Consider the following 25,375-nt stretch of genomic DNA (forward strand, 5'->3'; position numbering starts at 1 on the left):
CCTTGGAGGATAATGGTGACGTAGACGGCAAAACGACAATAACGATGTGCTGGATTGACTTTAAGAAATCATATGATTCTGTCTGTTTGGGAATGTTTGGACATGTTGTAGAAATTTACGTCAGTATCTTCATCGTCCACTATCCTGGAAGGTGTATCTTGCCACATATGTTAGCGGGTATAGACACAAAACCAAATAAAGACATGTACATGTGTATGCATGCAATTTGGAATAATACGGACAGTTTACAATCCTAGAGACATTCCACAGTAAGCCATGTTAGATCATGTTTTCACTGCTGTTTTATGTATGAGAATACAAGAAAGTACGTATTTGTCAGTCATTCAAATCTCGTATCTATTTTTAGTATAAATCGTTAGGTGAGTGAGTGTGAGTTGTCAATTTCAGGTGCTTAAAATGCACTTTAATGAATCCTTGGAGTCTATAACCTTAAGAAACGTTGTAATGTTATTAATACGAAAATCAGAAGAAAAGCAGTAAAGCATATATTTTGAGACCGGAAGTAGCATGTTCGAGGCAAAGCTTTCGCTTTGTTTACCATCAAAAGCCTGACAGTGATGACATTTCTTCAAAACATGACAAAGTCCCTATCAGTCACAACATGAGAGATATTTACCACTAATGTGTGTACCGAACTCTCAAACCTATTCTCCAATCACGACCGACCACAAGAATACATATAGATTTGGACCTGTCAAGATCAGGGTTAGAACAGATCTGCAACAAATCAACGCTTATATTAAATGGTGACTATGGTTGTCATTTTATCTCAATTGTGTGGATTGATGTTCGTGATGTCAATCACTGGGTTGTCAGGTCCAGACTTGATTTTTTTTTGCATGACCTCCGTCATATAGCTGGCATATTGCTGAGTGAGGCGTTCAACAACAAAACAAACAAACAAAGCATATAAATTTAACCGCTTATTTCAAATTCGAGATAAAAATACGAAGCACCATCTCGAACACGGATTTGGTCCCAATCTGACTTTACAATAGAACTGTGTACCATGATATCGGAATTTTAATTTGCCACCGTGACAGCTTTAAGAAATCTTAATTAGAATTTTACTTAACTGTAAACAATTGTCCTCGATACAGGATGAGGAATCCTAATGAAGACTAAGAAATTGATCATTTGTAACATTGTCAAACTTAGTTTCATCCACAGAAACCACAGACTTTTTTTGCAACACAAGCCAAACACTTCTGATAGAGACTATGTTGAGAATGTAGAGGGAAAAGGTCTTCACTTTGAGCACCTTGTTTTCTTTAAGTACCGCGATCTGGGACACTATAAAGCAGTATTTAGGTAGATATAATACTAGTCTATAGATGTGAATCCATTTCATGATACGTATGTCAGGTTTGATTTGATTTTCACAGCCCTGGCCAAGTCGGACCGAAAACTTGCGTAACTGTTGAGAGTATAGGGAAAAGAGGTCTACTTCAACCAACGTGTCTGCTTAAATACGATGAACAGTGACATTATAAAGTGGATTTTACTTATATATAGTACTATCCCAAAAATATAAACGCTATGCCGACAGATGGAAATTGGTATCACGATAGCTAGAAGTATTTGATACGTTTCAAATCTGATTTCGTTTAACGATTGCTATTTTACATGTTACCTAGATCAGCGACGCTTACCAACAGCTCCACTTTCTGGTTTTCAAGCGATTTACTCCGAATTACTCAAATATAGTGCACGTTTTTGGTTGGTGATTGTTCAATAATGTTATGTGTGTATGTTGCATAAATAATATGTAGGTATGGTCGCCGATAATGATGTATATAGCCAATAACACTTTGGCCCGTCTTGGGCCGGGCCAGCAGGTAATACTAAAAACGGATTGTAGAATAATAAAACGAAACGTGCATATCTAGCCAGATCTCAAATGCCCACAAACGTATAGTTTTGCTCATTTAATTGAGTTTGAATGAAAATGCATCTTCAACAATGTAATAAACTGGTAATTATGACTACATACCGTGAGTCCTTGTAGAAAAGTCAGTGTCGTGACTGTGTGTTTTCTTTGATGAGATTGTTAGCGTGTAGGGGTCCTGGGTAGGAAAGACAGTGTTTTGACTACGCTTTCACTACTCTTCTTTCACTAATTAACGTGTTGGGCATCCCTCTACTAATTCATGTTAAACCAACACAGGATGTTTTCGGGAAGTGGATATTCGCGAAGGTCATAGGGCTTACACGACACGTGTTAATAACTGTCCTAGCACTTGATATATCTAAAGACTAGTATTATATCAACCTATCTACCACTTTATTGTCTCATATTGGGGTAGTTAAAGAAAACACAGTGCTCAAAGCGAAGCCCTTTTCACTCTACCTTTTCAACATAGTTTCTATCAGTAGTGTTTGGCTTGTGTTGCGTCCGACTTGGACCTGGCTGTCAAAATCAACTTTAAACACCCAGATGTATCATCAAATGTGTTTACATCTGAAGCTTAGTATTGTATCTACCTATATACAGCTTTATAATGTCACAGTACATCGTATTTAAAGTAAGTTGTGCAGGTTAACCTATCTAGGTTTTTCTGTGTGCTTACACATCATCACGTCTTACTGTGTATAATTATTTGTTCTTATTCTAATACTGCTCCCATGTTTGTCAGTGGCCAATGATGGTCTGTTTTTTTATGGAATAGTATTTTGCATAGCAATTTTGACGATAAGTAGTATAGGTAATGGTGATTCTGCCGCAACACCACTGGAGCCAGATTTAAATACCTATACTGCTACTACAGAGGGAATTTCTTTATGTCAAAATGCTGATGCGATTCAACGATCGTCATGAGTCGTATTAAAAGAAACATGAATATTAATTAATAATGAATAAAATTAACTATCGCCCACCAGGATATTGGAAAGGTATAGGAGCATTACAAAAATTAGCCACTGCGGCTAAGGTATCTAAAGATGTGGCCAAGGATTGGTTAAAGAAACAAGCGATGTGGCAAATATACTTACCGGCACCGTGTTATATACCGCGGAAGCAGTTTGATATTTTTACAACGAATGAAGTTCATCAGGCTGACCTCTTGTTTCTTCCTCATGATAAGGTAAGATGCAAAACGTATAAATACACACGTGTTATATACCGCGGAAGAAGTTTGATATTTTTACAACGAATGAAGTTCATCAGGCTGACCTCTTGTTTCTTGTGGATCCCCGCCCATGTAGGAATTTACGGCAACGAAAGCGCCGATAAAGCAGCTAAATCATCTCTCAAAATACCAGAAATAAGCATAAACCTACCCATCTCAAAATCAGAAATTTAAAGTGTAAACAAACAAAAAATAACCAAAAAATGGCATAATCAATATCAAAACTCAAATAGCCAAATCAAAAAAGTGCTCAGAAAACCACTTGCCAAACCTAAAATCGTACACCCCTAAAAAAAATTGACAGATTAATTACAAAACTCCAAACAGGACACACTAACCTAAATAACCACCTAAAAAAACTTTAAAGGCACACCACAGGCAACTGCCCCAAATGCAAACAACCTGACACCACAGAACACGCACTCATCCACTGCACCCACTACCAAACACACAGAACCACCCTCAATCTAAATAAGGTTCCTACTCAGGATGAAATACTAAACCCTCAAAATAAACTAGAAAACTTCAAGGCCCTAGGCGTATTCCTAATCAAAACAGACCTAATTAAGCGCATCTAAAAACTAATTAATCTACCAATCCAAAATCCAATAAACATACAAACACCCACCTCACCCGGCTCCCTTAGTTCCCTCCCACCTCGGCATTTATTCCAAATTTAAAAATTCCAAAACTTCAATATAAGCAACCCCTAAAAGCCCCCTCTTTGGTTGCACACACCACTTTCACCCTTTTCGGAATACACTAAATGGTCTGGCCAGGCCCGTGTGCGAAATACGCTACAGTCGGAAAGCGCACGTTAAATCTTCTATATCAGTCAGTCGGTTATCTACCACAACCCCTACATCCCATTTCCCCTACAACCCAGTTCCCCTACAATTAGTTAAAACAACACGCGGCATTTACCTGTCTGGTATTATGAACTCACCTAAAGGAGAGATTAAGGTCTGGAGTAGAGGTAGTAGAAATGAAAGGGGTAGAGCTTTAGGGGACTAGGGGAAGTTTAAAAAAAGTAAATAATGTAAGTGTAATGAAAGATGCCTATATGATGAGAAGACAATTTTTAAAAATTACAAAAAATAACAATAGGAAGAAAAAATTATTACACTTAGAAACTGAGATGGACGATTTACAGTTGAGATGGCTAGGTTTAGTATATAGATACTTGAAACTGACTAACATGACATCGGACCAATGTCCCCTAGAAAATGGCACTCCACAGGGCAGTATCCTCAGCCCCACCTTCTTCAATATAATGATAAACGATCTATTCGAGAGCCTATCCCCTAAAGTAAACACATCAAAATTCGCGGATGATGGAGCCATCTGGATCCACACTAAAAGCATGAAAATGGTCAAAAATTTACTCCAAAACTCTCTTAATAAAATACAACAATGGGCTGACAAATAGGGCTTCTCCCTTAACTCAGAAAAAACAACAGGAATAGTATTCAAACATAAAAACATGAAACCCGCCTCCCCAATCCTCCAGCTAAACAATCAAACAATCAAATTTCAAAAACAAACCAAATTCTTAGGACTTATGTTCGATGAACATCTCACCTGGGATGCTCACATCCAAAACCTAATAACTAAATGCAGTAAAGACCTAAACACCCTATGATGTCTAACTGGCTCTAACTGGGGAGCCTCCAAAGATACCCTCCTCTCTCTCCACATATCACTAATTAGATCAAAACTAGACTACGGCTGCGCCATATACAACAACCTAAACAACTCTCTATCTAAAAAACTTGACTAAATACAATATCAGGCTCTCAAACTGATTACATGCACCCAACATGGCACCTCCTACACCTCACTTCAGGCCTTAACAGGAGAAATGCCACTAAGTCTCCGCAGGGAACAGCTAAGCTTAAATTTCTGGGCCGCGTCCCATTCAAACCCTCTCATCCAAAACTTAATAAACCAAAACATCAGCCCCAAAAACCAAGCTCTAGCTCGTAAACACCCCTTACTTACCCCATTATCCCAAAGTATAACAAACTACCTAAATGAACACCAAATTAAAAATCTTAAACAAAACTGCAAACAATCAAATATCTTCACCCCTAAACTTAAAATACCCAAAATAGACACAACACCAGCTAGCCAAATAAATAAACAAACCGACCCAAACATAGCTAAAACTACCACACTAGCATACATACACGAAAATTGGCCAAATTGGTGTCACATTTACACGGACGGATCCTCAGATCCGACCTCCAAACAAACAGGTTTCGGAGTCCATACCACACAACCAACTAAAACCACACAATCCTTCCGACTGTCAAACAACCAATTAATATTCACGGCAGAACTAATGGGCATGGCCTCAGCCCTCCATAATCAAGAATCCAAAAACCACAAAACAAATACTAATACTTACTGACTCCCTACGTGGACTGCAAGCCCTCCAAAACAAAAATACCAAACCCGACCTCAATTAATAAATCAAATACTTAAAAGCTCCAACGACCTAACTAAGGCAGGCAAACAAATAACCTTCTTGTGTGTACCCGCCCACGTAGGAATATACGGTAATGAAAACGCCGATAAAGCAGCTAAACTATCCCTCAAAATCCCAGAAATAAGCTTAAACTTACCCAGCTCAAAATCAGAAATTAAAAGCGTAAACAAGCAAAAAATCACCAAAAAATGGCATAACCTTTATCTAAACTCAAATAGCCAAATCAAAAAAGTACTCTGCAAACCAGTAACCAAACCAAAAATTCTCCATCCATAAAAAAAAATCGACAGAGTAATGACTAAACTCCAAACAGGACACACCAACCAAAATAACGATCTAAAAAAAATTAAAAAACATACTACAGGTAACTGCCCACACTGCAAACAACTAGAAACCCCAGAACACGCACTCATCCACTGCACACACTACCTAACACATCGAACCGCATTAAAAACCACCCTCAATCTAAACAAGGCTCTCACTCTAGAAGCAATACTAAACCCACAAAATAAACTAGAAAAATTCAAGGCCTTAGGCGTATTCTTAATCAAAACGGAACTAATAAAACGCATCCAAAAACACTATAATCTACCAAATCAAAATTACATAAACAAATAAACATCCAGCATACCCAGCTCCCTTAGTTCTCCTCCCTAACCCCATCGGCATCTATTCCAAATCTCAAAATTCCCAAATTCTATATAAGCAGCCCCTAAAGCCCCCTCTTGGGTTGCACACACCACTTTTGCCCCTTTTGGAAACACATTAAATGGCCTGGCCGGGCCTGTGTGCGAATTACGCATCAGTCGGAAAGCGCACGTTAAATCTCCAAAGTAAGTAAGTAAGTACTAACATGACATCGGACCAATGCCCCCTAGAAAATGGCACTCCACAGGGCAGTATCCTCAGCCCCACCCTCTTCAATATAATGATAAACGATCTATTCGAGGGCCTATCCCCTAAAGTAAACACATCAAAATTCGCGGATGATGGAGCCATCTGGATCCGCACTAAAAGCATGAAAATGGTCAAAAATTTACTCCAAACATCTCTTAATAAAATACAACAATGGGCTGACAAATGGGGCTTCTCCCTTAACTCAGAAAAAACAACAGGAATAGTATTCAAACATAAAAACATGAAACCCGCCTCCCCAATCCTCCAGCTAAACAATCAAACAATCAAATTTCAAAAACAAACCAAATTCTTAGGACTTATGTTCGATGAACATCTCACCTGGGATGCTCACATCCAAAACCTAACAACTAAATGCAGTAAAGACCTAAACACCCTAAGATGCCTAACTGGCTCTAACTGGGGAGCCTCCAAAGATACCCTCCTCTCTCTCTACATATCACTAATTAGATCAAAACTAGACTACGGCTGCGCCATATACAACAACCTAAACAACTCTCTATCTAAAAAACTTGACTAAATACAATATCAGGCTCTCACACTAATTACACGCACCCAACATGGCACCTCCTACACCTCACTTCAGGCCTTAATAGGAGAAATGCCACTAAGTCTACGCAGGGAAGAGCTAAGCTTAAATTTCTGGGCCGCGTCCCATTCAAACCCTCTCATCCAAAACTTAATAAACCAAAACATCAGCCCTAAAAACCAAGCTCTAGCTCGTAAACACCCCTTACTTACCCCAATATCCCAAAGAATAACAAACTACCTAAATGAACACCAAATTAAAAATCTTAAACAAAACTGCAAACAATCAAATATCTTCACCCCTAAACTTAAAATACCCAAAATAGACACAACACTAGCTAGCCAAATAAATAAACAAACCGACCCAAACATAGCTAAAACTACCACACTAGCATACATACACGAAAATTGGCCAAAATGGTGTCACATTTACACGGACGGATCCTCAGATCCGACCTCCAAACACACAGGTTTCGGAGTCCATACCACACAACCAACTAAAACCACACAATCCTTCCGACTGTCAAACAACCAATCAATATTCACGGCAGAACTAATGGGCATGGCCTCAGCCCTCCATAATCAAGAATCCAAAAACCACAAAAAAATCCTAACACTTACCGACTCCCTAAGTGGACTACAAGCCCTCCAAAACAAAAATACCAAAAACCGACCTAAATGAATAAATCAAATACTTAAAAGCTCCAACGACCTAACTAAGGCAGGCAAACAAATAACCTTCTTGTGGATACCCGCCCACGTAGGAATATACGGTAATGAAAACGCCGATAAAGCAGCTAAACTATCCCTCAAAATCACAGAAATAAGCTTAAACTTACGCAGCTCAAAATCAGAAATTAAAAGCGTAAAAAAGCAAAAAAGCACCAAAAAATGGCATAACCTAAAAAAACACCTAAAAAAATTAAAAAAACACATTACAGGTAACTGCCCACACTGCAAACAACCAGAAACCCCAGAACACGCACTCATCCACTGCACACACTACCTAACACATCGAACCGCATTACAAACCACCCTCAATCTAAACAAGGCTCTCACTCTAGAAGCAATACTAAACCCACAAAATAAACTAGAAAACTTCAAGGCCTTAGGCGTATTCTTAATCAAAACGGAACTAATAAAACGCATCTAAAAACACAATAACCTACCAAATCAAAATCACATAAACAAACAATCATCCTCCATACCCAGCTCCCTTAGTTCTCCTCCCCAACCCCATCGGCATCTATTCCAAATCTCAAAATTCCCAAATTCTATATAGGCAACCCCTAAACCCCCCTCTTGTGTTGCACAGACCACTTTCGCCCCTTTCGGAAACACATTAAATGGCCTGGCCGGGCCCGTGTGCGAAATACGCATCAGTCGGAAAGCGCACGGTAAATCTCCAAAGTAAGTAAGTAAGTAAGTAAGTACTAACATGACATCAACATGTCTGGGCTTCGCTATGTTTAGTTTGTTATGTCACAGAGAGGAAAGCCCCAAGTCCTATTTGATGACAGGAAGAGAGTGTACAGAGAGGAGGAGAACCCTCTTGAATAGACGAGTTGAATAGAGAGGTGAAATCCCCAATGCAGTTTCTAGATGCGGTTGGCCATTTCCTCAGGCTGGGATAAAGAGTGAATTGAACATTTGAGATGAAATTTATTATGATGTATTATGAATTTTGAAAAATGAACATTTTATTATAATGTATTATGAACTTTGAATAATATCATAATCGTAATTTAATATTTATCTCAATCTATTCGTGTTTCTTGGGTTGTTCCATTGTATGAAATAGGTAACAGACTAGGGATTAGCAGTGCCATGGACCGTGAACTTTGTTGTCTTAAGCTGTAGGGGAAATGGGATGTAGGGGTTTTGGGAGGTTACCAGTCAGTCAGTCGTGAGTTTATGAGATCAGTAACTAAACTGTTAACAAAGCACGATGTCATAATCAGGCAAGTAGCTAGGTTACCACTACACTTTTACGTAACCCATCACCCTGTACATCTGCCTCATTAAAAAGTGATTTATCAAACTACCAATTGCTGATTTTGTTATCTTTTAATCTTCACTAATCCATAAAAATGCCACCCCAATTATCTTTTGATCTCCACTAATCCCTAAACATGGCACCCCAGTAGTATTAAACGGAACCACCCGCTATCAAATTGGTATATATCTATGTACATAAACCCATCAACGGTTTTTGATTTAGCATCTGTTAACAGAAGGGTTTACCATGTCAGTGTCATTCTCCAAACACATACGGTAATTATGTACTTACATCTAGGCCCATAATGTCCAGTCTCGCACAGTTTAACAGTGCACGCGGCTAATTTAATTACCTGGCACCTTTCACTTCCTCTCACCTGATGGGTGTCACAAAGTTTAACTAAGTACAAAATTATAGAGTCGCATTCTATGCAACCACACCCCGTAATCTAGCTAAATTGCATAAAACCGTATCTAAACAATCTATATAAATCAATACCGGTCTATGTGCAAATACCGTCCAGCCTACCACCATACAATGCAATCTGCAGCAATCTGCAGCAATCTGCAGCAATCTGCCTCCTCAACCGCACCTTCATGTATCCAGTCGCACACAGATTCCTATGCTATCTCGCAGTAGAGATGTATATCAACTGGGAGCTTTTTAGACACCTGTACTTCTATCTTAACGACTTCAACATCGAAATGTTGAAGCTGCATGTGGCTTTTGAACTACTAAAACGCTTCTACATCAGGGATGAAGAAAAGAAGGAACGGTAAGTGCTAACACAACTTATTGCATCTTGCAATCTTATTTAACATATTAGCAAGAGTCCCGCCATTTGTGTGCTTTATAATGTGTATGATGATCAATGTTTAAACACGGCTTCTTCTCATTGCAGCCGAAGAACCACTATGGGAGATTTTCTGCTGAGCCTTCAGCTACCAGTACACAAAATGGCGTGTAATCACACACCCCTCAAATTAAGTCACAACACCCCACAGCGTGAGTGAGTGAGTGAGTGAGTGAGTGAGTAAGTTTGCTTTTAACGCCGCTTTTAACAGTATTCAAGTTATATCACGGCGTGTCAGCTTAATGTGTGAGGAAAGCCCGAAGTGATGCAGGTCTCAGACGTTTACCACTTTGGTGAAACCCATGAGCACGGGTATGGTGCTGACAAACCTAGAAACATAATTTAGGCGAACCGGGATTTGAACCCACAATCATAGGTTTCTGGCGTGCCCAAGGGACGCAACTCTGCACAGCGAATCGCCGTGCCTAAAGACCAATAATTGTGAAATGTTAAAACAAGTTTACATTAGAAATTAGCCTCTACTCCAACTTATCCTATACCCGACTCAATTTATTGTGATAACATGCTTTGAAGTAAAATATATGGAATTAAACACACATCGTCTCATACAAACACAAATAGTTGTTAAATGTTGAAACAAGTTTACCTTAGAAATTAGTCCCCTACTCCAATTTACTCGCCGACTCTGATTGGCAGACACAGCTAACTTATTGTGAATGTATTATACGCTTTAAAGTACTCAATGTCAAGCTGAAACTGTATTTAAGAATCCTAACATGGTGCTATCAGATCACAATTTTTCCCATGGCCTTTCGATGTGTCATTTGAACAAGTTGAAAGGTTTTACAAGAGAAATTTGTCAGTAGTAACTGATGCTATTTCTGCCCTTACATTACAACAAATAAATCAGCCAATATTGAACTATTTTATTGATATGTGGCAACATACTTCAGGCTGTACATTTTACAAATAGGTTAATATCTATGTCATCTTGTTCCTCCTAATATCTGAGCAGTTGCTCGCTACAATTTCGGAACTTCTTTACAGCTACAGACAGAAAATACTAGAACAGTTTACTACTACAAATCAAACACTGTATGGGTTTTACTGAAAGTGTTGCCACAACTGAAAATCTTCAAATACCTGTATTTGGCTATAAATTTGACTATTGTTTCTGTGAAATTATCTATTCCTGCCTCAGGTAAGGATGTATTCAAAATCTTTATTCAGTACAGTACAGGCCACAGGCCCTTTGTACAAAATGTATGGCATATTTATGGCAACAGTCACAATGATAAAATACGTGTTCTTTCTTCTTTACTGTGATACAGATATTTAGCGATATTAATAATCAGCTTTGTGTTGGTTGTAGATAAAAGAATGTTAAACTTATGGACATTTGGGTGTAAATAATATCTTGAAAGAATATAGAGATGGCGTAGGTGAGTGTATGCAGGGCACACTAGCAGGAAATGAAACTCGTTTTCTATTAGGCCAACTTGAAATAGTTTGCAAAATCTTTGTTTCGCGAGGGATATTAAGTTTTCTACCAGTTTCTATTTCCAGCCAGTGTGCACTGCATCTAAACCTTGACATATATGACCGGAATTTACTCACGGTTACACAAAACAAATATTCTTCACACTTCAACGTTTATTTAAAATGAGAATAGAAGGACATTTTGGAGCTATTACATAAACTTCTGTGCCATATTTGTTGAAAATTATCTTTCAAACGTTGAAATAACATCGAAGTAAATACCTGTACGGATTTTAATAAGTTGATTAGTACCATTTTAGCTTGAACTGCTATGTTGGTTAAAGCTTGTGTCCCTGAAAGCCTGCTGCTAAAAAACAAACCTAAATATTTATATCCTTGTCTGACTTCCACAAGTTGTCCATTTAGATACCATTTTTCACTTTTTTTCAGCCGCCCACCTTTCTGAAAAACTACAATTTTAGTTTTTTCAATGTTAACTGACATACTCCAGTCCACACAATATTTATCTAAGATAGATAGTTCCTTCTGTAGTCCCCCAATAGTGTCTGAAATTAAAATCAAATCATCTGCAAAGAGCAATATTTAAACTTGTATAATATCAGGGTGTATCTGTACTCCATATAGCTGCTCCTGTTCCATTGTGTGTACAATTTCATTTATGAATAATTGAAATAAGAAGGGGCTTAAAACGCAACCTTGTCTTACATCTAAATTACATTGAAATTGGTTTGACAACAGGTTGTTACTTCTGACACATGCCTTGACATTACCATAAATTGACTTAGGTGATTTAGAGTTTTTGAGAGAATTAATACTGTCAATAATTTCATCTTTTGTGATTGGTCCATCCAGGATGTCGCGGGAGATTTCCTTGCTTTCTATTATTAGTGGTTCAGCTTCGTCGTTTAAGAAATCACTATCTTCTTCAATGGCAGATTGATTAAATAAATGTTCAAAGTATTCCATCCATTCTTTTGAATCTATGGGATTATAGTTACTTTTCGTATTCTGCAAGTCCTTGATGTTCTTCCAGAATGACTCAGTAGTTTGCTCCAGTGTGGTACGTTTACTGGTCATGTAATCCCCTTGTTTTTTTTCTACAAATAGTCTTATATTCATTCCTAATTTGATGGTAGTTCAGCAAGTCTTCATTGTCTTTAGTTTTCCTAAATTTGTTCAGTGCACGACAGCGTTCGTGTTTCATTAACAGACAGTCATCATCATGCCACGGGTTTTTATTGTTTTACAAATATGTTGATGATTGTTATTATTATTCCACGTTTTTTTAACATACATGCTGCTGAAAGAATTGCCTCTGTAAACGTTGATACACTCTTGTCTATGTCAGTAAGAGCTTCCAAGCTCGCTTTTTCCAGATTCGTTGCAATTTCGGGCGATTCCATATTATGTATGAACTGTTCCTGCTTGTTATCCACCCAGGTGTATCGAACACGACGGTCTGTTGATTGCGTTTCCGCGAAGCATTTTACCACAGGCGTTGTCATAGTTACAGGTAGATGTAGAGAGTCACATCGAGGCACAACCTCAAAATCACATATATGATAAAAGAAGTCAGATGAGCATACAACATAATCTATGGTACTACAATCATTAGGGCTGACATAAGTGTACTCTCCTATTTGGTTATCCGCCCCTAGTCTACCATTCACTATGTGAATGTCTAATAGTAAGCGTAACTCAAGTAGGCTTGTTCCATACATGTTGACTACTTTATCGCAGGAATATCTTGGTTGGCAGAACCTTGGAAAATAATCTGAGTAACACCCATTATTATCAAGGAATGGGAAAATGTCATCTTCTAAATAATCTACTTTTTCGCCTGTTCTTGCATTAAGGTCTCCCATCAAAACAATAGGAATATTTGGATATTTGCCGAAACAGTTCCAGAATATCATTTTGAAGTACTTCAATACCATTCTTGTTTTCCTTATTTTCATACCATCTGGAACGTTCAGGGTGTACATATGAAAAGACATACAGGATATTATCTGTCAAATTTAGCATTTCTTTTGAGAAAACAATGCATATGCTATGTTCAAAAGTAACAATATAAAGAAAATTTCTTACTAAAAGGATAATTCCACCTGATAAACGCCCATGTTTAGAAAGTCTGGTTGCAGGCACACTATATAACTGAAAATCAGAAAAAATAGCACTGAAGTCTTTTTCTGTAGTCCATGTTACAAACAAAGCTATAATGTCAAAACTGGTAACAAAGGATAAAAAAATCATCATCACGTTTTTTATTTTCAAGTCCGTCCACATTCCATGAAAGGAATGACACTTTGTATTGTCTATCACTACTCTCGGGGCCCTGGCCACGCCGCTTTTTCCCAGTTCTTCCTTTAGAATTCGATCGTAGCGACAGCTGGTTAGTGTCTGTGTTGATTCCTCTACCTATGGATCCTGGGCCCCTGCGCCCCGAGCCTCTACCCCTAGTCTGATTTGGAGTTTTGTTGGTGGGATCGGTTGTGTGGACTGGGAACGAATTGGACTCAGCCTTGTCCTCGTTGTCCAAAATGAATAGCCTACCTCCCTTGTAGTATCCGCGCTTGTTCTACTCTCTCAAACGTTTCAGTTTGTCACGTTCATTTCTTGTCAGATCATTTGCAAGCCCGATATTAGACGTTTTGAGGTCACCTCGCATCTTTAGAACTCTAATTTTAATATCATTACAGACAAATCGGACAATTACTGGTCGTGGTTTACCGCTTACTCGTACCCCGAGACGGTGTGATCGGACAATATCAGTTGCAAGTATCGGTTCATCCCTGTTAACAGAGTCCAATAGTTCCAATACACCTTGTTTACAATCTTCAGCTGTTTCATCCCTGACCTCTGACATGCCGTATATGATGACATTGTCCCGCCTACTATAGGCCTCTAGCCTATCAACGGCCTCCATGACGCTGTCGAGACGCTCGTCCATCACGTCCATTTCGGAAATCTCCTCTTCTGTACTTTGCAGTCTGTCTTCTATCTCGTTGTAACGTGCTGTAAGGGATTCCAAATCAGATTTTATTTGCTTATTGTCTTCACGAACTTCTGTAAAAAAGCTTAGTGATTCAGACACTTGGCTATTTATGTCTTCACACATCACCTCCAGTGAATAGTATTTCTTTTCAATGGCTATCATCTGTGTTCGAACTTCACTCACTGTTGCACATATTTCTTTCTTGTTTTCCTCCATTTTGTTGAACAGTGCATCCTTCAAACCCATTATCTGTTCCTCCACCGTCGGGCCTGGTTGCTGTTCAATATCACCAGCAATGAGAAGTAGTCTTCTCAAGACAGTACTTATTACCAGGCAGACTGAAGGTGACAGATCACCATTTATTGTACTCGATGAGTGGCGGAATAAGGGGGTAAACATGTCAACACTGTCAAAAGGGGTGTACAGTACGAACAAGTTGAGTTTTTTGGCACAAAATAAAGTAGCATTGCCATGTTCAATCTCATTACCAACTGCACGTACACACGAAACGCCAGCTGTAAAAATCGCCAGTAAAATCCCCATACACGAAAATCGAAACATCAAGTCATTCATCCATGACCAGCGCGACATGGGGTCATATTCATCAACAACAATACCTTTCAGTGAAGCAGGCTGTTTAAATGTCCCAATTCGTGCTCTCCACGTCAAAATATCCACACCCATGATACCAGAAGATGTTACCTTCTTTTGAACTGTGCTATGACTAAAATGTATCGCGGCTCACAACAGGGCGTCTGTGTAGTGATTTATTTATGTGCACACATATATCACAGATATACTCCTATGAAAGTTATTTACGAGTGATACACATAAGGACTTAAAGGTGGAGAATGTATTGATGTCAACTTCTTTATTCTGATCACAACAATTCTGCTCCAATTGCTTAGATCAATGCTCATATTGTCAACCATATTTGCCATTTTTATACCATATTCATGTGTATAATAATACATATTATTTCTAATAATGGCGTAATTTGGACACACAAATATAAAGTAACCCAATACTTGCCGTAACAGGCGACAATGCTTGTCTAAAGAGTTGACTAAAGCGATCAGGTGGCGGTCAGGCTCGGTGACTTGGTTGATGCATGTCATTGATCCCAAGTGTGTGGGTCGATGCTCATGATGTCAATCACTGGACTGTCTGGTCCAGACTCGATTATTTACATATAGCCGGAATATTGCTTGAGTGCGGCATAAAACAACAAACCAAATCATAAGTGCGGGATGGGTCATTTGAAATTAGCAAGTTTTATGTGACCTTCAATCACTACAACCTGATCTGAGTCTTGAAAAGATATGACTTTGATACAGTGAAAATTTGCATCATGATAGTTTCAACTCTAGATACAGTTAATCTGTTTTTTTTGTACAGTTTCTGTTTATTAAATGTATATGTTGTTCAAATAAGCTTTGCCTCTTCACCAACACTATTCCTCTTTTGGAATAAAAAGTGTCTAATAATTCAAACACAGTTACTACTAATCATCCTAGTGAACACAACAAAAAAATGCACATCAAAAACTTCATTATTATTATTTCTGATCTCTGATAAAGTAGCAAAAAATGTTATCCAGCAAGATACTTTTTCTTGGTCCCAAGAAGCATGTTACATAGTCAACTGACTTGATAAGTTGAATAGCAGTCAGCGTGGTTGTAAATGCACAACTGACTAAGCTGTCACTACTCAATTAAGTAATTAACGGACAATTGCAAGCGCTAATACCCACCCGACACTAATTGCCCTGTTAATCCCTAGTCCACAATGAGTTGACATTGAGTTAATTTTGCTAATTAGCTGTTTTTAGAGTAGCAAGGTAATAAACATCAAAGGTGGGGCAGGCTTTGATCATGTGTTCTGTAGAAGAGATGATGTCACTTGTTTTATGTTTATTTAGGATTGGCTACATCCCTTGATCCTCCAGCTAAACAATCAAACAATCAAATTTCAAAAACAAACCAAATTCTTAGGACTTATTTTCGATGAACATCTCACCTGGGATGCTCACATCCAAAACGTAACAACTAAATGCAGTAAAGACCTAAACACCCTAAGATGCCTAACTGGCTCTAACTGGGGAGCCTCCAAAGATACTCTCCTCTCTCTCTACATATCCCTAATTAGATCAAAACTAGACTACGTCTGCGCCATATACAACACCCTAAACAACTCTCTATCTAAAAAACTTGACTCAATACAATATCAGGCTCTCAAACTCATTACACGCACCCAACATGGCACCTCCTACACCTCACTTCAGGCCTTAACAGGAGAAATGCCACTAAGTCTACGCAGGGAACAGCTAAGCTTAAATTTCTGGGCCGCGTCCCAATCAAACCCTCTCATCCAAAACTTAATAAACCAAAACATCAGCCCTAAAAACCAAGCTCTAGCTCGTAAACACCCCTTACTTACTCCAATATCCCAAAGAATAACAAACTACCTAAATGAACACCAAATTAAAAATCTTAAACAAAACTGCAAACAATCAAATATCTTCACCCTTAAACTTAAAATACCCAAAATAGACACAACACTAGCTAGCCAAATAAATAAACAAACCGACCCAAACATAGCTAAAACTACCACACTAGCATACATACACAAAAATTGGCCAAATTGGTGTCACATTTACACGGACGGATCCTCAGATCCGACCTCCAAACACACGGGTTTCGGAGTCCATACCACACAACCAAATAAAACCACACAATCCTTCCGACTCCCAAATAACCAATCAATATTCACGGCAGAACTAATGGGCATGGCCTCAGCCCTCCACAATCAAGAATCCCAAAACCACAAAAAAATCCTAATACTTACTGACTCCCTAAGTGGACTACAAGCCCTCCAAAACAAAAATACCAAAAACCGACATAAAATTGATAAATCAAAAACTTAAAAGCTCCAACGACCTAACAAAAGCAGGCAAACAAATAACCTTCTTGTGGATACCCGCCCACGTAGGAATATACGGTAATGAAAACGCTGATAAAGCAGCTAAACTATCCCTCAAAATCCCAGAAATAAGCTTAAACTTACCCATCTCAAAATCAGAAATTAAAAGTGTAAACAAACAAAAAATCACAAAAAATGGCATAACCTATATCTAAACTCAAATAGCCAAATCAAAAGAGTGCTCAGCAAACCAGTAACCAAACCAAAAATTCTCCATCCATCCAAAAAAATCGACAGAGTAATCACTAAACTCCAAACAGGACACACCAACCTAAATAACCACCTAAAAAAATTTTAAAAACACACTACAGGTAACTGCCCACACTGCAAACAACTAGAAACCCCAGAACACGCACTCATCCACTGCACACACTACCTAACACATCGAACCGCTTTACAAACGGCCCTCAATCTAAACAAGGCTCTCACTCTAGAAGCAATACTAAACCCACAAAATAAACTAGAAAACTTCAAGACCTTAGGCGTATTCTTAATCAAAACGGAACTAATAAAACGCATCTAAAACCATAATAACCTACCAAATCAAAATCACATAAACAAACAATCATCCACCATACCCAGCTCCCTTAGTTCTCCTCCCCTACCCCATCGGCATCTATTCCAAATCTCAAAATTCCCAAATTCTATATAAGCAACCCCTAAAGCCCCCTCTTGGCCAGTTGCAGTTTGTACTCCAAGCGAGCAACACCTCCCAAGCCAGCACAGAGCATTGCCTGATAGCCAGCCCAGGAGAACTCCAACATCGGTAATTATCACGTTATCCTTTCAGCCTTATTCACATACTCTTAAAATCACTCTCACCGTTTGTTTTTTGTTGTTTAACGCCGAAACCAGAAATATTCCAGCTATAATACAGCGGTCTGTAAAAAATCGAGTCTTGGCCAGACAATCAGTTGCAGTTTGTACCCCAAGCGAGCAACACCTCCCAAGCCAGCACAGAGCATTGCCTGATAGCCAGCCAAGGAAACTTCACCATCGGTAATTATCATCACGTTATCCTTTCATCCTTACTCACACACTCTTATCACTCTCACCAAATTAATCACAAAACCCCTAAATCCTTAAAAAAAACAACAACACTCAAACACACCCTTTAGTCTCAAACCAACACCTTACCCTCCCCCATCTCCTTAACACAGCACGCTCTCATTTCTATTCACTACCCACGCCCACCACTCAAACGCACCCTTTGACCCAACTCCTAAAAACAAAAAACACCTAATCCCCCCTTCTCCTAAACACAACGCACGCTTTTTCCTACTCACCACCCACGCCCACCACTCACCTATCACTCCACTCCTTCGACTAAATATTTCCTAATCCCAGCTTTCCACTTGTCTCACCAACCCCAGCCTTCCAGCAAAAAAATAAATCTCTAGGGTTCAGGCACCACACATCTCAACTCACCCAAATCAAACACCCCAAAACATGACAGACACACGCATCATCTCACACGCAGACACCCCAGATCCTGACTTACCCACACCCGCGGAAGCGCACAACACCTCCGGGAGGACAGTCGAAAACATTGTTCCGGACGAGTATGGCTCAGACATGGAACATACCACCCCCACCAAACCAGCCAACTCGCCTCCACAATACACAAACCCCCCAAAACGTAAGCTCGACTCATCCACTCCACCACCTTTTCCCACACCCACCCCGGCTTCCTTCATCACCACCTTCGCACATATATACTTTTTCGCCGCAGGCTCAGCATCAATCCTAACTAAACAACTCTCAGCAGACAGGATAGGTTTATGGTTTAAACGCGAAAAAATCCATTACAGCAACATCAAAAAAGCAAATAAAGGTTACCAAATAATATTCCCAAATCAAGATTCATTCAATGCAGCTAAAAAAATAGTATAAATTTTTCACGTAACCGTAACAAAACAAATTCCAAATTGGCAGCAATTCACCCGAGGGGTAATAAGAGTAAACCCTAGAGAAACAGCCGAAGACCTAGAACTCTACACCCAAGAAGCAAACACAAATCAATACCCTCAACCCCAAATAACAAGCACCCGCAGGATAACAACAAACAGAAACGGCAAAACGGCCCCTACATCAATCGTTATTGTAAACTTAAAAAAAACTGCTAAATTTCCTGAAGCCCCTAATCACATCTCTTTCGGTGCCCACACTAAACTAGAAGTTAAACCATACATCAAACAGGTCAAACATTGTTCTAACTGCCTTAGATATAACCACACGGCCACCCAATGTACATTCAAAAAAACTAAATGTAAAAAATGTGCCCAAACCGATTGCCCAGGTACATGCTCTCCCTGGTGCATCCATTGCAAATGCATAAAACATACATCACTCTCAAACCAGTGTCCGCACAGACATGCCCTAACACAACAGGCCAACAAACACATAAACATAGATTCGGCCAAAATCCAAACAAGAAAATATGCACCACCTACATCCAAACCTCTCCTCCCCACACCACACTCAAACACCACACACAAACTCTCGGATTCAATCTGGGGCAACCACATAGAAACCGCATCCACCACTTCCACACACCACCTCACACAGCCGCCTACCAACTCCCCCATAACATCAACACCCGCATGCAAAGCAAACAGCAAAACCACAGACACACAACGACCCTCAGCCAGACACTCTACAGCCCACAAGGCAACAACACTTCCCCACAAGCAACCACAACAAAAAAACTCAAACACTGAGGAAACCACAGCTACACCCAACACTCAAGCACAAACTCAACACCCCACACCACAAACACCTCCACAGGCCTCCCCAATGAAAACTCAAACAATAAAAACCAACCTAACCGACGAAGACGAGTATTCTTCCACCGAGGAAATAAATGAAATCACTTTCTCAGCCCCTAAAACCAACAAAAACTTCAGGCGCAAAAATCCTCAATTAACCAGCACTAAAACTCTTAATAACCTCACAATACTCCTAGCCTACATGCATAAGCAAAACTCACCAAATGCTAGTACTAAAGCTTTTCACTCAGTAGCACAAAAACTAAAACTCACAAATCTCTCCTTTGAGTTATTTCTCTCCCAACTTAGGGAAGCTACCAATTAAACAAAACCTAAAACTCAAAACAAACTAATAACCTCTCATCCCCCAAAATGGAAGGACTAAATATATTTCAGTGGAACGCCAACGGATTAGCCTCCCACGGCCAGGAATTAAAAGCTAAATTCAAACGAGACAAAGGTCCACACATAGTCTGTATACAGGAAACTAAATTCTCTACCAGATCTAAATTCACCCTACCAATGTATAACTCAATAAGAACTGACCGAGCCAAAACAAACCCAGGTAGAGCCGGAGGCGGCCTAATCATATACGTCAGGGAAGATTTAAGCTACAAAGAACTAAAAATAAACACACCGAACCTGGAAGCCAACGGTATCCAAATAACAAATAACAACCAAAAAATTAATATCATAAATATATACCACTGGGTAGAAAAACAGGTCAAACCTGAGGATTTAAACACCCTCCTCCAAATAGGCAATAAATCTACAATCTTCCTAGGAGACTTTAATGCCCACCTACCTGGGGTATAGAAGATAAAATAGATAAACACGGAAAACTCATCTCAGAATGGATAGAACAAAATGACCTAATACTACTAAATAACAACCAACCTACTAGATACGACAAAATACACCACAAAATGTCGGCTATCGACTTAACCATATGCACCCCAGATTTAGCCCAAAGTATTCAATGGGAAGTACACGGGGTACCACTAGGTAGTGACCACTTCCCCATAAATATAACTATAGGAGACGTAAACATCCCATCACCAGCCCCAAACCAGGAACCTAAATTCCACTACAACAAAGCCGACTGGGACAAATTTCAGGACATTTGCAACCAGGCTAACCTAGCTGACCTAGAAAGTAACGACCCCGAAATCTACTGTAAAAACCTCACAGACTATATAATAAACGCAGCTAAAAACTCCATTCCTTTCAAAACAACCAGCATAGGCAAACCCTCGGTTCCTTGGTGGAACGAGGAGATAGAACAAACTAGGCGTAAACGCAAATCCGCATTCAATAAAGCCAAACGTGACTTCAAACACCTAAAGATAGCACATGAACTAAATCACAAAGTACAAAGCTTAGTTAAAACAGCTAAAACAAGAGACTGGAAAAAATTTTGCGAAGAAATTAACCATCATACAGACGCCAGAACAGTTTGGCGCAAAATCCGTGCCATTAGGGGCATTAAACGTCATAAAAAAACTCCCAACGTAAACAATTCAACAAACCCCACTGAAAAAGCTAATAACCTAGCAAATCACTTCTCGGCCGTCAGTAGCAATAGCAACTTCAACCAAAAATTCCAGGAACAACTAAAAGCAGAAACCAAATTTACCAAAGAGCCAAAAGATAATAACCTAGAAATTAATCTCCATTTCACAATGGAAGAACTACTCCACGTCCTACAAAATAGGAAAAAGGGCACAGCCCCAGGCTTAGACCTTACTTCATACCAGATAATTAAACAACTACCACCCAAACTACTCCAAACTCTTCTGAAACTCTATAACCTCATATATCTAAACGGACAGGTCCCATCACCTTGGAAACAAGCCCTGGTCATACCAATCCCCAAACCCAATAAACCAGCTGACCAGGCTAATTCATACAGACCAATCTCCCTAACTTCTAACTTATGCAAAGTAATGGAATCAATGGCCAAAAACAGGTTACAACACTACTTAGAACAAAACAACATAATAAATCCAGACCAAAGCGGTTTCACTCCTGGACGCTCAACCTTAGATAACCTCGCCCGACTAGAGCAGGACATTAAAACAGGCCAACTTAACAAACAATATACTACAGGCATCTTTCTAGACTTCTCCAAAGCATTCGACATGGTTTGGCATAACGGGCTAATACAAAAACTACAAAAATAGGACTTAAAGGTCAAATAATTAACTACATCCAAAGTTTCCTAACAAACCGCAAAATTACCGTGGGCATAGACCAAACGCTATCGGACCAATGTCCCCTAGAAAATGGCACTCCCCAGGGCAGCATCCTAAGCCCAACACTCTTCAATATTATGATTAACGATCTATTCGAGGGACTATCCCCCAAAGTAAACACATCAAAATTCGCGGATGATGGAGCCCTCTGGATCCGCACTAAAAGCATTAAAATGACCCAAAACTTACTACAAAAATCTCTAAATAAAATACAAAAATGGGCTGACAAATGGGGCTTCTCCCTTAACTCAGAAAAAAACACAGGAATAGTATTTAAACACAAAAATATGCAACCCGCCACCCTAAACCTCCAACTAAACAACAAACCAATCAAATTCCAAAAACAAACCAAATTCTTAGGATTAATCTTCGATGAACATCTCACCTGGGATGCTCACATTAAAAACCTTGTAACCAGATGCAGCAAAGACCTAAACACGTTAAGATGCCTAACCGGCTCCAACTGGGGGGCCTCTAAAAACACCCTCCTCTCACTCTATATATCACTAATTAGGTCCAAACTAGACTATGGCAGTGCCATTTACGACACCTTAAACAACTCTCTCATTAAAAAACTAGACTCAATCCAGTATCAGGCCCTAAAACTAATCACACGAACTCAACATGGCACCTCTTCCACCTCACTCCAGGCCTTAACAGGAGAAATGCCACTTAAACTACGTAGAGAACAACTTACCCTAAACTTCTGGGCCGCGTCCCAATCAAACCCACTAATCGAAAACTTAATAAAACAAAATATTAGCCCTAGAAACCAAGCCCTAGCCCGGAAACATCCACTACTTACGCCAATTTCCCAAAGAATAACCAATTACCTAAACGAACACAAAATAAATAATCTTAAACAAAACAATAAATCATCCAATATCTTCACTCCAAAACTTAAAATACCAAAAATAGACACAACACTAGCCGATACACTAAATAAACAGACCGATCCTAACATCGCTAAAACCACCACACTAGCATACATACATGAAAATTGGCCAAATTGGTGTCACATATACACAGACGGATCCTCAGATCCGATCTCAAAACACACAGGTTTCGGAGTCCACATTGCACAACCAACCAAAGACACACAATCTTACCGACTCCCAAACAACCAATCCATATTCACGGCCGAACTAATGGGCATGGCCTCAGCACTACACAATCAGCAATCTAAAAAACACCAAAAAATCCTCATCCTAACCGACTCCCTCAGTGGACTACAAGCCCTCAAAAATAAAAACACTAAAAACCGCCCCAAACTAATAAATCAAATACTCAATAGCTCAAACAACTTAACTAAGGTAGGTAAACAAATAGAGTTCATTTGGATCCCCGCCCACGTAGGAATCTTTGGAAATGAAAAGGCAGATAAAGCAGCAAAATTATCCCTTAAACTCCCAGAAATAAGCTTAAACTTACCCAGCTCAAAATCAGAAATCAAAAGTGTCACTAAACAAAAAATCAACCAAAAATGGCAAAATATATACCAAAACTCAAATAGCCAAATCAGGAAAGTACTCAAAAAAAACCTAAATAAACCCAAAATACTACACCCATCCAAAAAAATCGACAGAATAATTACCAAACTACAAACAGGCCACACTAAACTAAATAATCACCGTAAAATAGCTAAACTACACACAACAGGAAACTGCCCACATTGCAAACAACAAGAAACACCAGAACACGTACTCATTCACTGCACACACTACCAAACACACCGAACAACACTACAGACCACCCTAAATCTTAAAACCGGACTTACACTAGAATCAATCCTAAATCCGCAAAATAAATTAGAAAAATTTAAAGCCTTAGCCATATACCTAATAAAAACAGGACTAATTAGTCGCATTTAAACCCCAAATAAAATATTAAAACCAAAACTACCTTATTTGATAACCACCCAACACACACAGCTCCCTTAGTTCGTCCCCCACCCACTCTTGGCATTCTTTCCAAATCTCAAAATTTCAAAATTACTATATAAGTAACCCCTAAAGCCCCCTCTTGGGTTGCACAAACTCACTTTTCCCCTTTTTGGAAACACATTAAATGGCCTGGCCGGGCCCGTGTGCGACATACGCTTGCAGTCGGAAAGCGCACGCTAAATCTCCAATATAAGTAAGTAACCCCTCTTGGGTTGCACAGACCACCCTCGCCCCTTTCGGAAACACATTAAATGGCCTGGCCGGGCCCGTGTGCAAAATACGCATCAGTCGGAAAGCGCACGTTAAATCTCCAAAGTAAGTAAGTAAGTAAGTCCCTTGATGCTACCAAGGCAGCCCTTGAGATTTTCAGACAGTTAAGCTGAACACAAACTGATGTCTCCCTTGCAGCACACTATGTGTCAGACAAGGACTTTGAACACTCTGTGCAGATGCATATCAATGCATAAAGAACATTTGGTAGATTCAATAATGCCACGCAAGTCAAAGTTGGGTTTCATTGTATTTAGAAACAGACGATGGATCCAAAACTTTATAACAGTAATTATGATTAATTTAAATTTTGCCAGACCAATATTTTGGCAGATTTGCATGTTATTGTTAATCTTCATTAAGATAATTTTCAAAAAAGATAGGATAAAAATTTTAATGACAAAATATGATAATGAGTCATGAATATTTGAATTCAGAACAAACAGGGAGGGTCACCCCAAAATGTGAGAGTCTCTAGGGGAGGCTTTTGACAAAATGGACAATAAAATATAAAGTGCTTTGCATTTTCTTTCAGGGAGGGTAGTGTCAAAAATGAATGAGAACACACCGGTAAAACATGACCGGCCCCTTTAATGTAATATACATAGTTTTTAGTTGATGGTTCAGGTTGTACTTTTCAGTTGAATTTCTTATCACTGTCTTTGATGGACTACCAATTAACGGTAGATATTAAATATCCATAATAACATAGATAAATACCTCTACAGTCTCATCCTAATTTGTCAAAATTTGAATTTCAATATAG

General features: G+C 39.1%; 1 protein-coding gene across 2 annotated transcripts in view; it reads right to left on the reverse strand.

The window, feature by feature from the left end:
• Window positions 1-25,375, reverse strand: part of LOC139448040 (uncharacterized) — a 47,764-nt gene that overhangs the window by 15,213 nt on the left and 7,176 nt on the right. The window contains exon 1 of one of the 2 annotated variants that reach the window (XM_071229539.1): window positions 9,374-9,454. The exons of the other annotated variant lie outside the window; for it this stretch is intronic. Coding sequence (XP_071085640.1) covers window positions 9,374-9,385 — 12 coding nt within the window. The 5' untranslated portion in view covers window positions 9,386-9,454. Of the gene's footprint in view, window positions 1-9,373; window positions 9,455-25,375 lie in introns of those variants that run through there. 2 annotated transcript variants of the gene reach the window in all.

The sequence above is a fragment of the Haliotis cracherodii genome, unplaced genomic scaffold, assembly GCF_022045235.1.
Source record: "Haliotis cracherodii isolate W230 unplaced genomic scaffold, xgHalCrac1.p SCAF_7, whole genome shotgun sequence".
Taxonomy (NCBI): Eukaryota; Metazoa; Mollusca; class Gastropoda; order Lepetellida; family Haliotidae; genus Haliotis; species Haliotis cracherodii.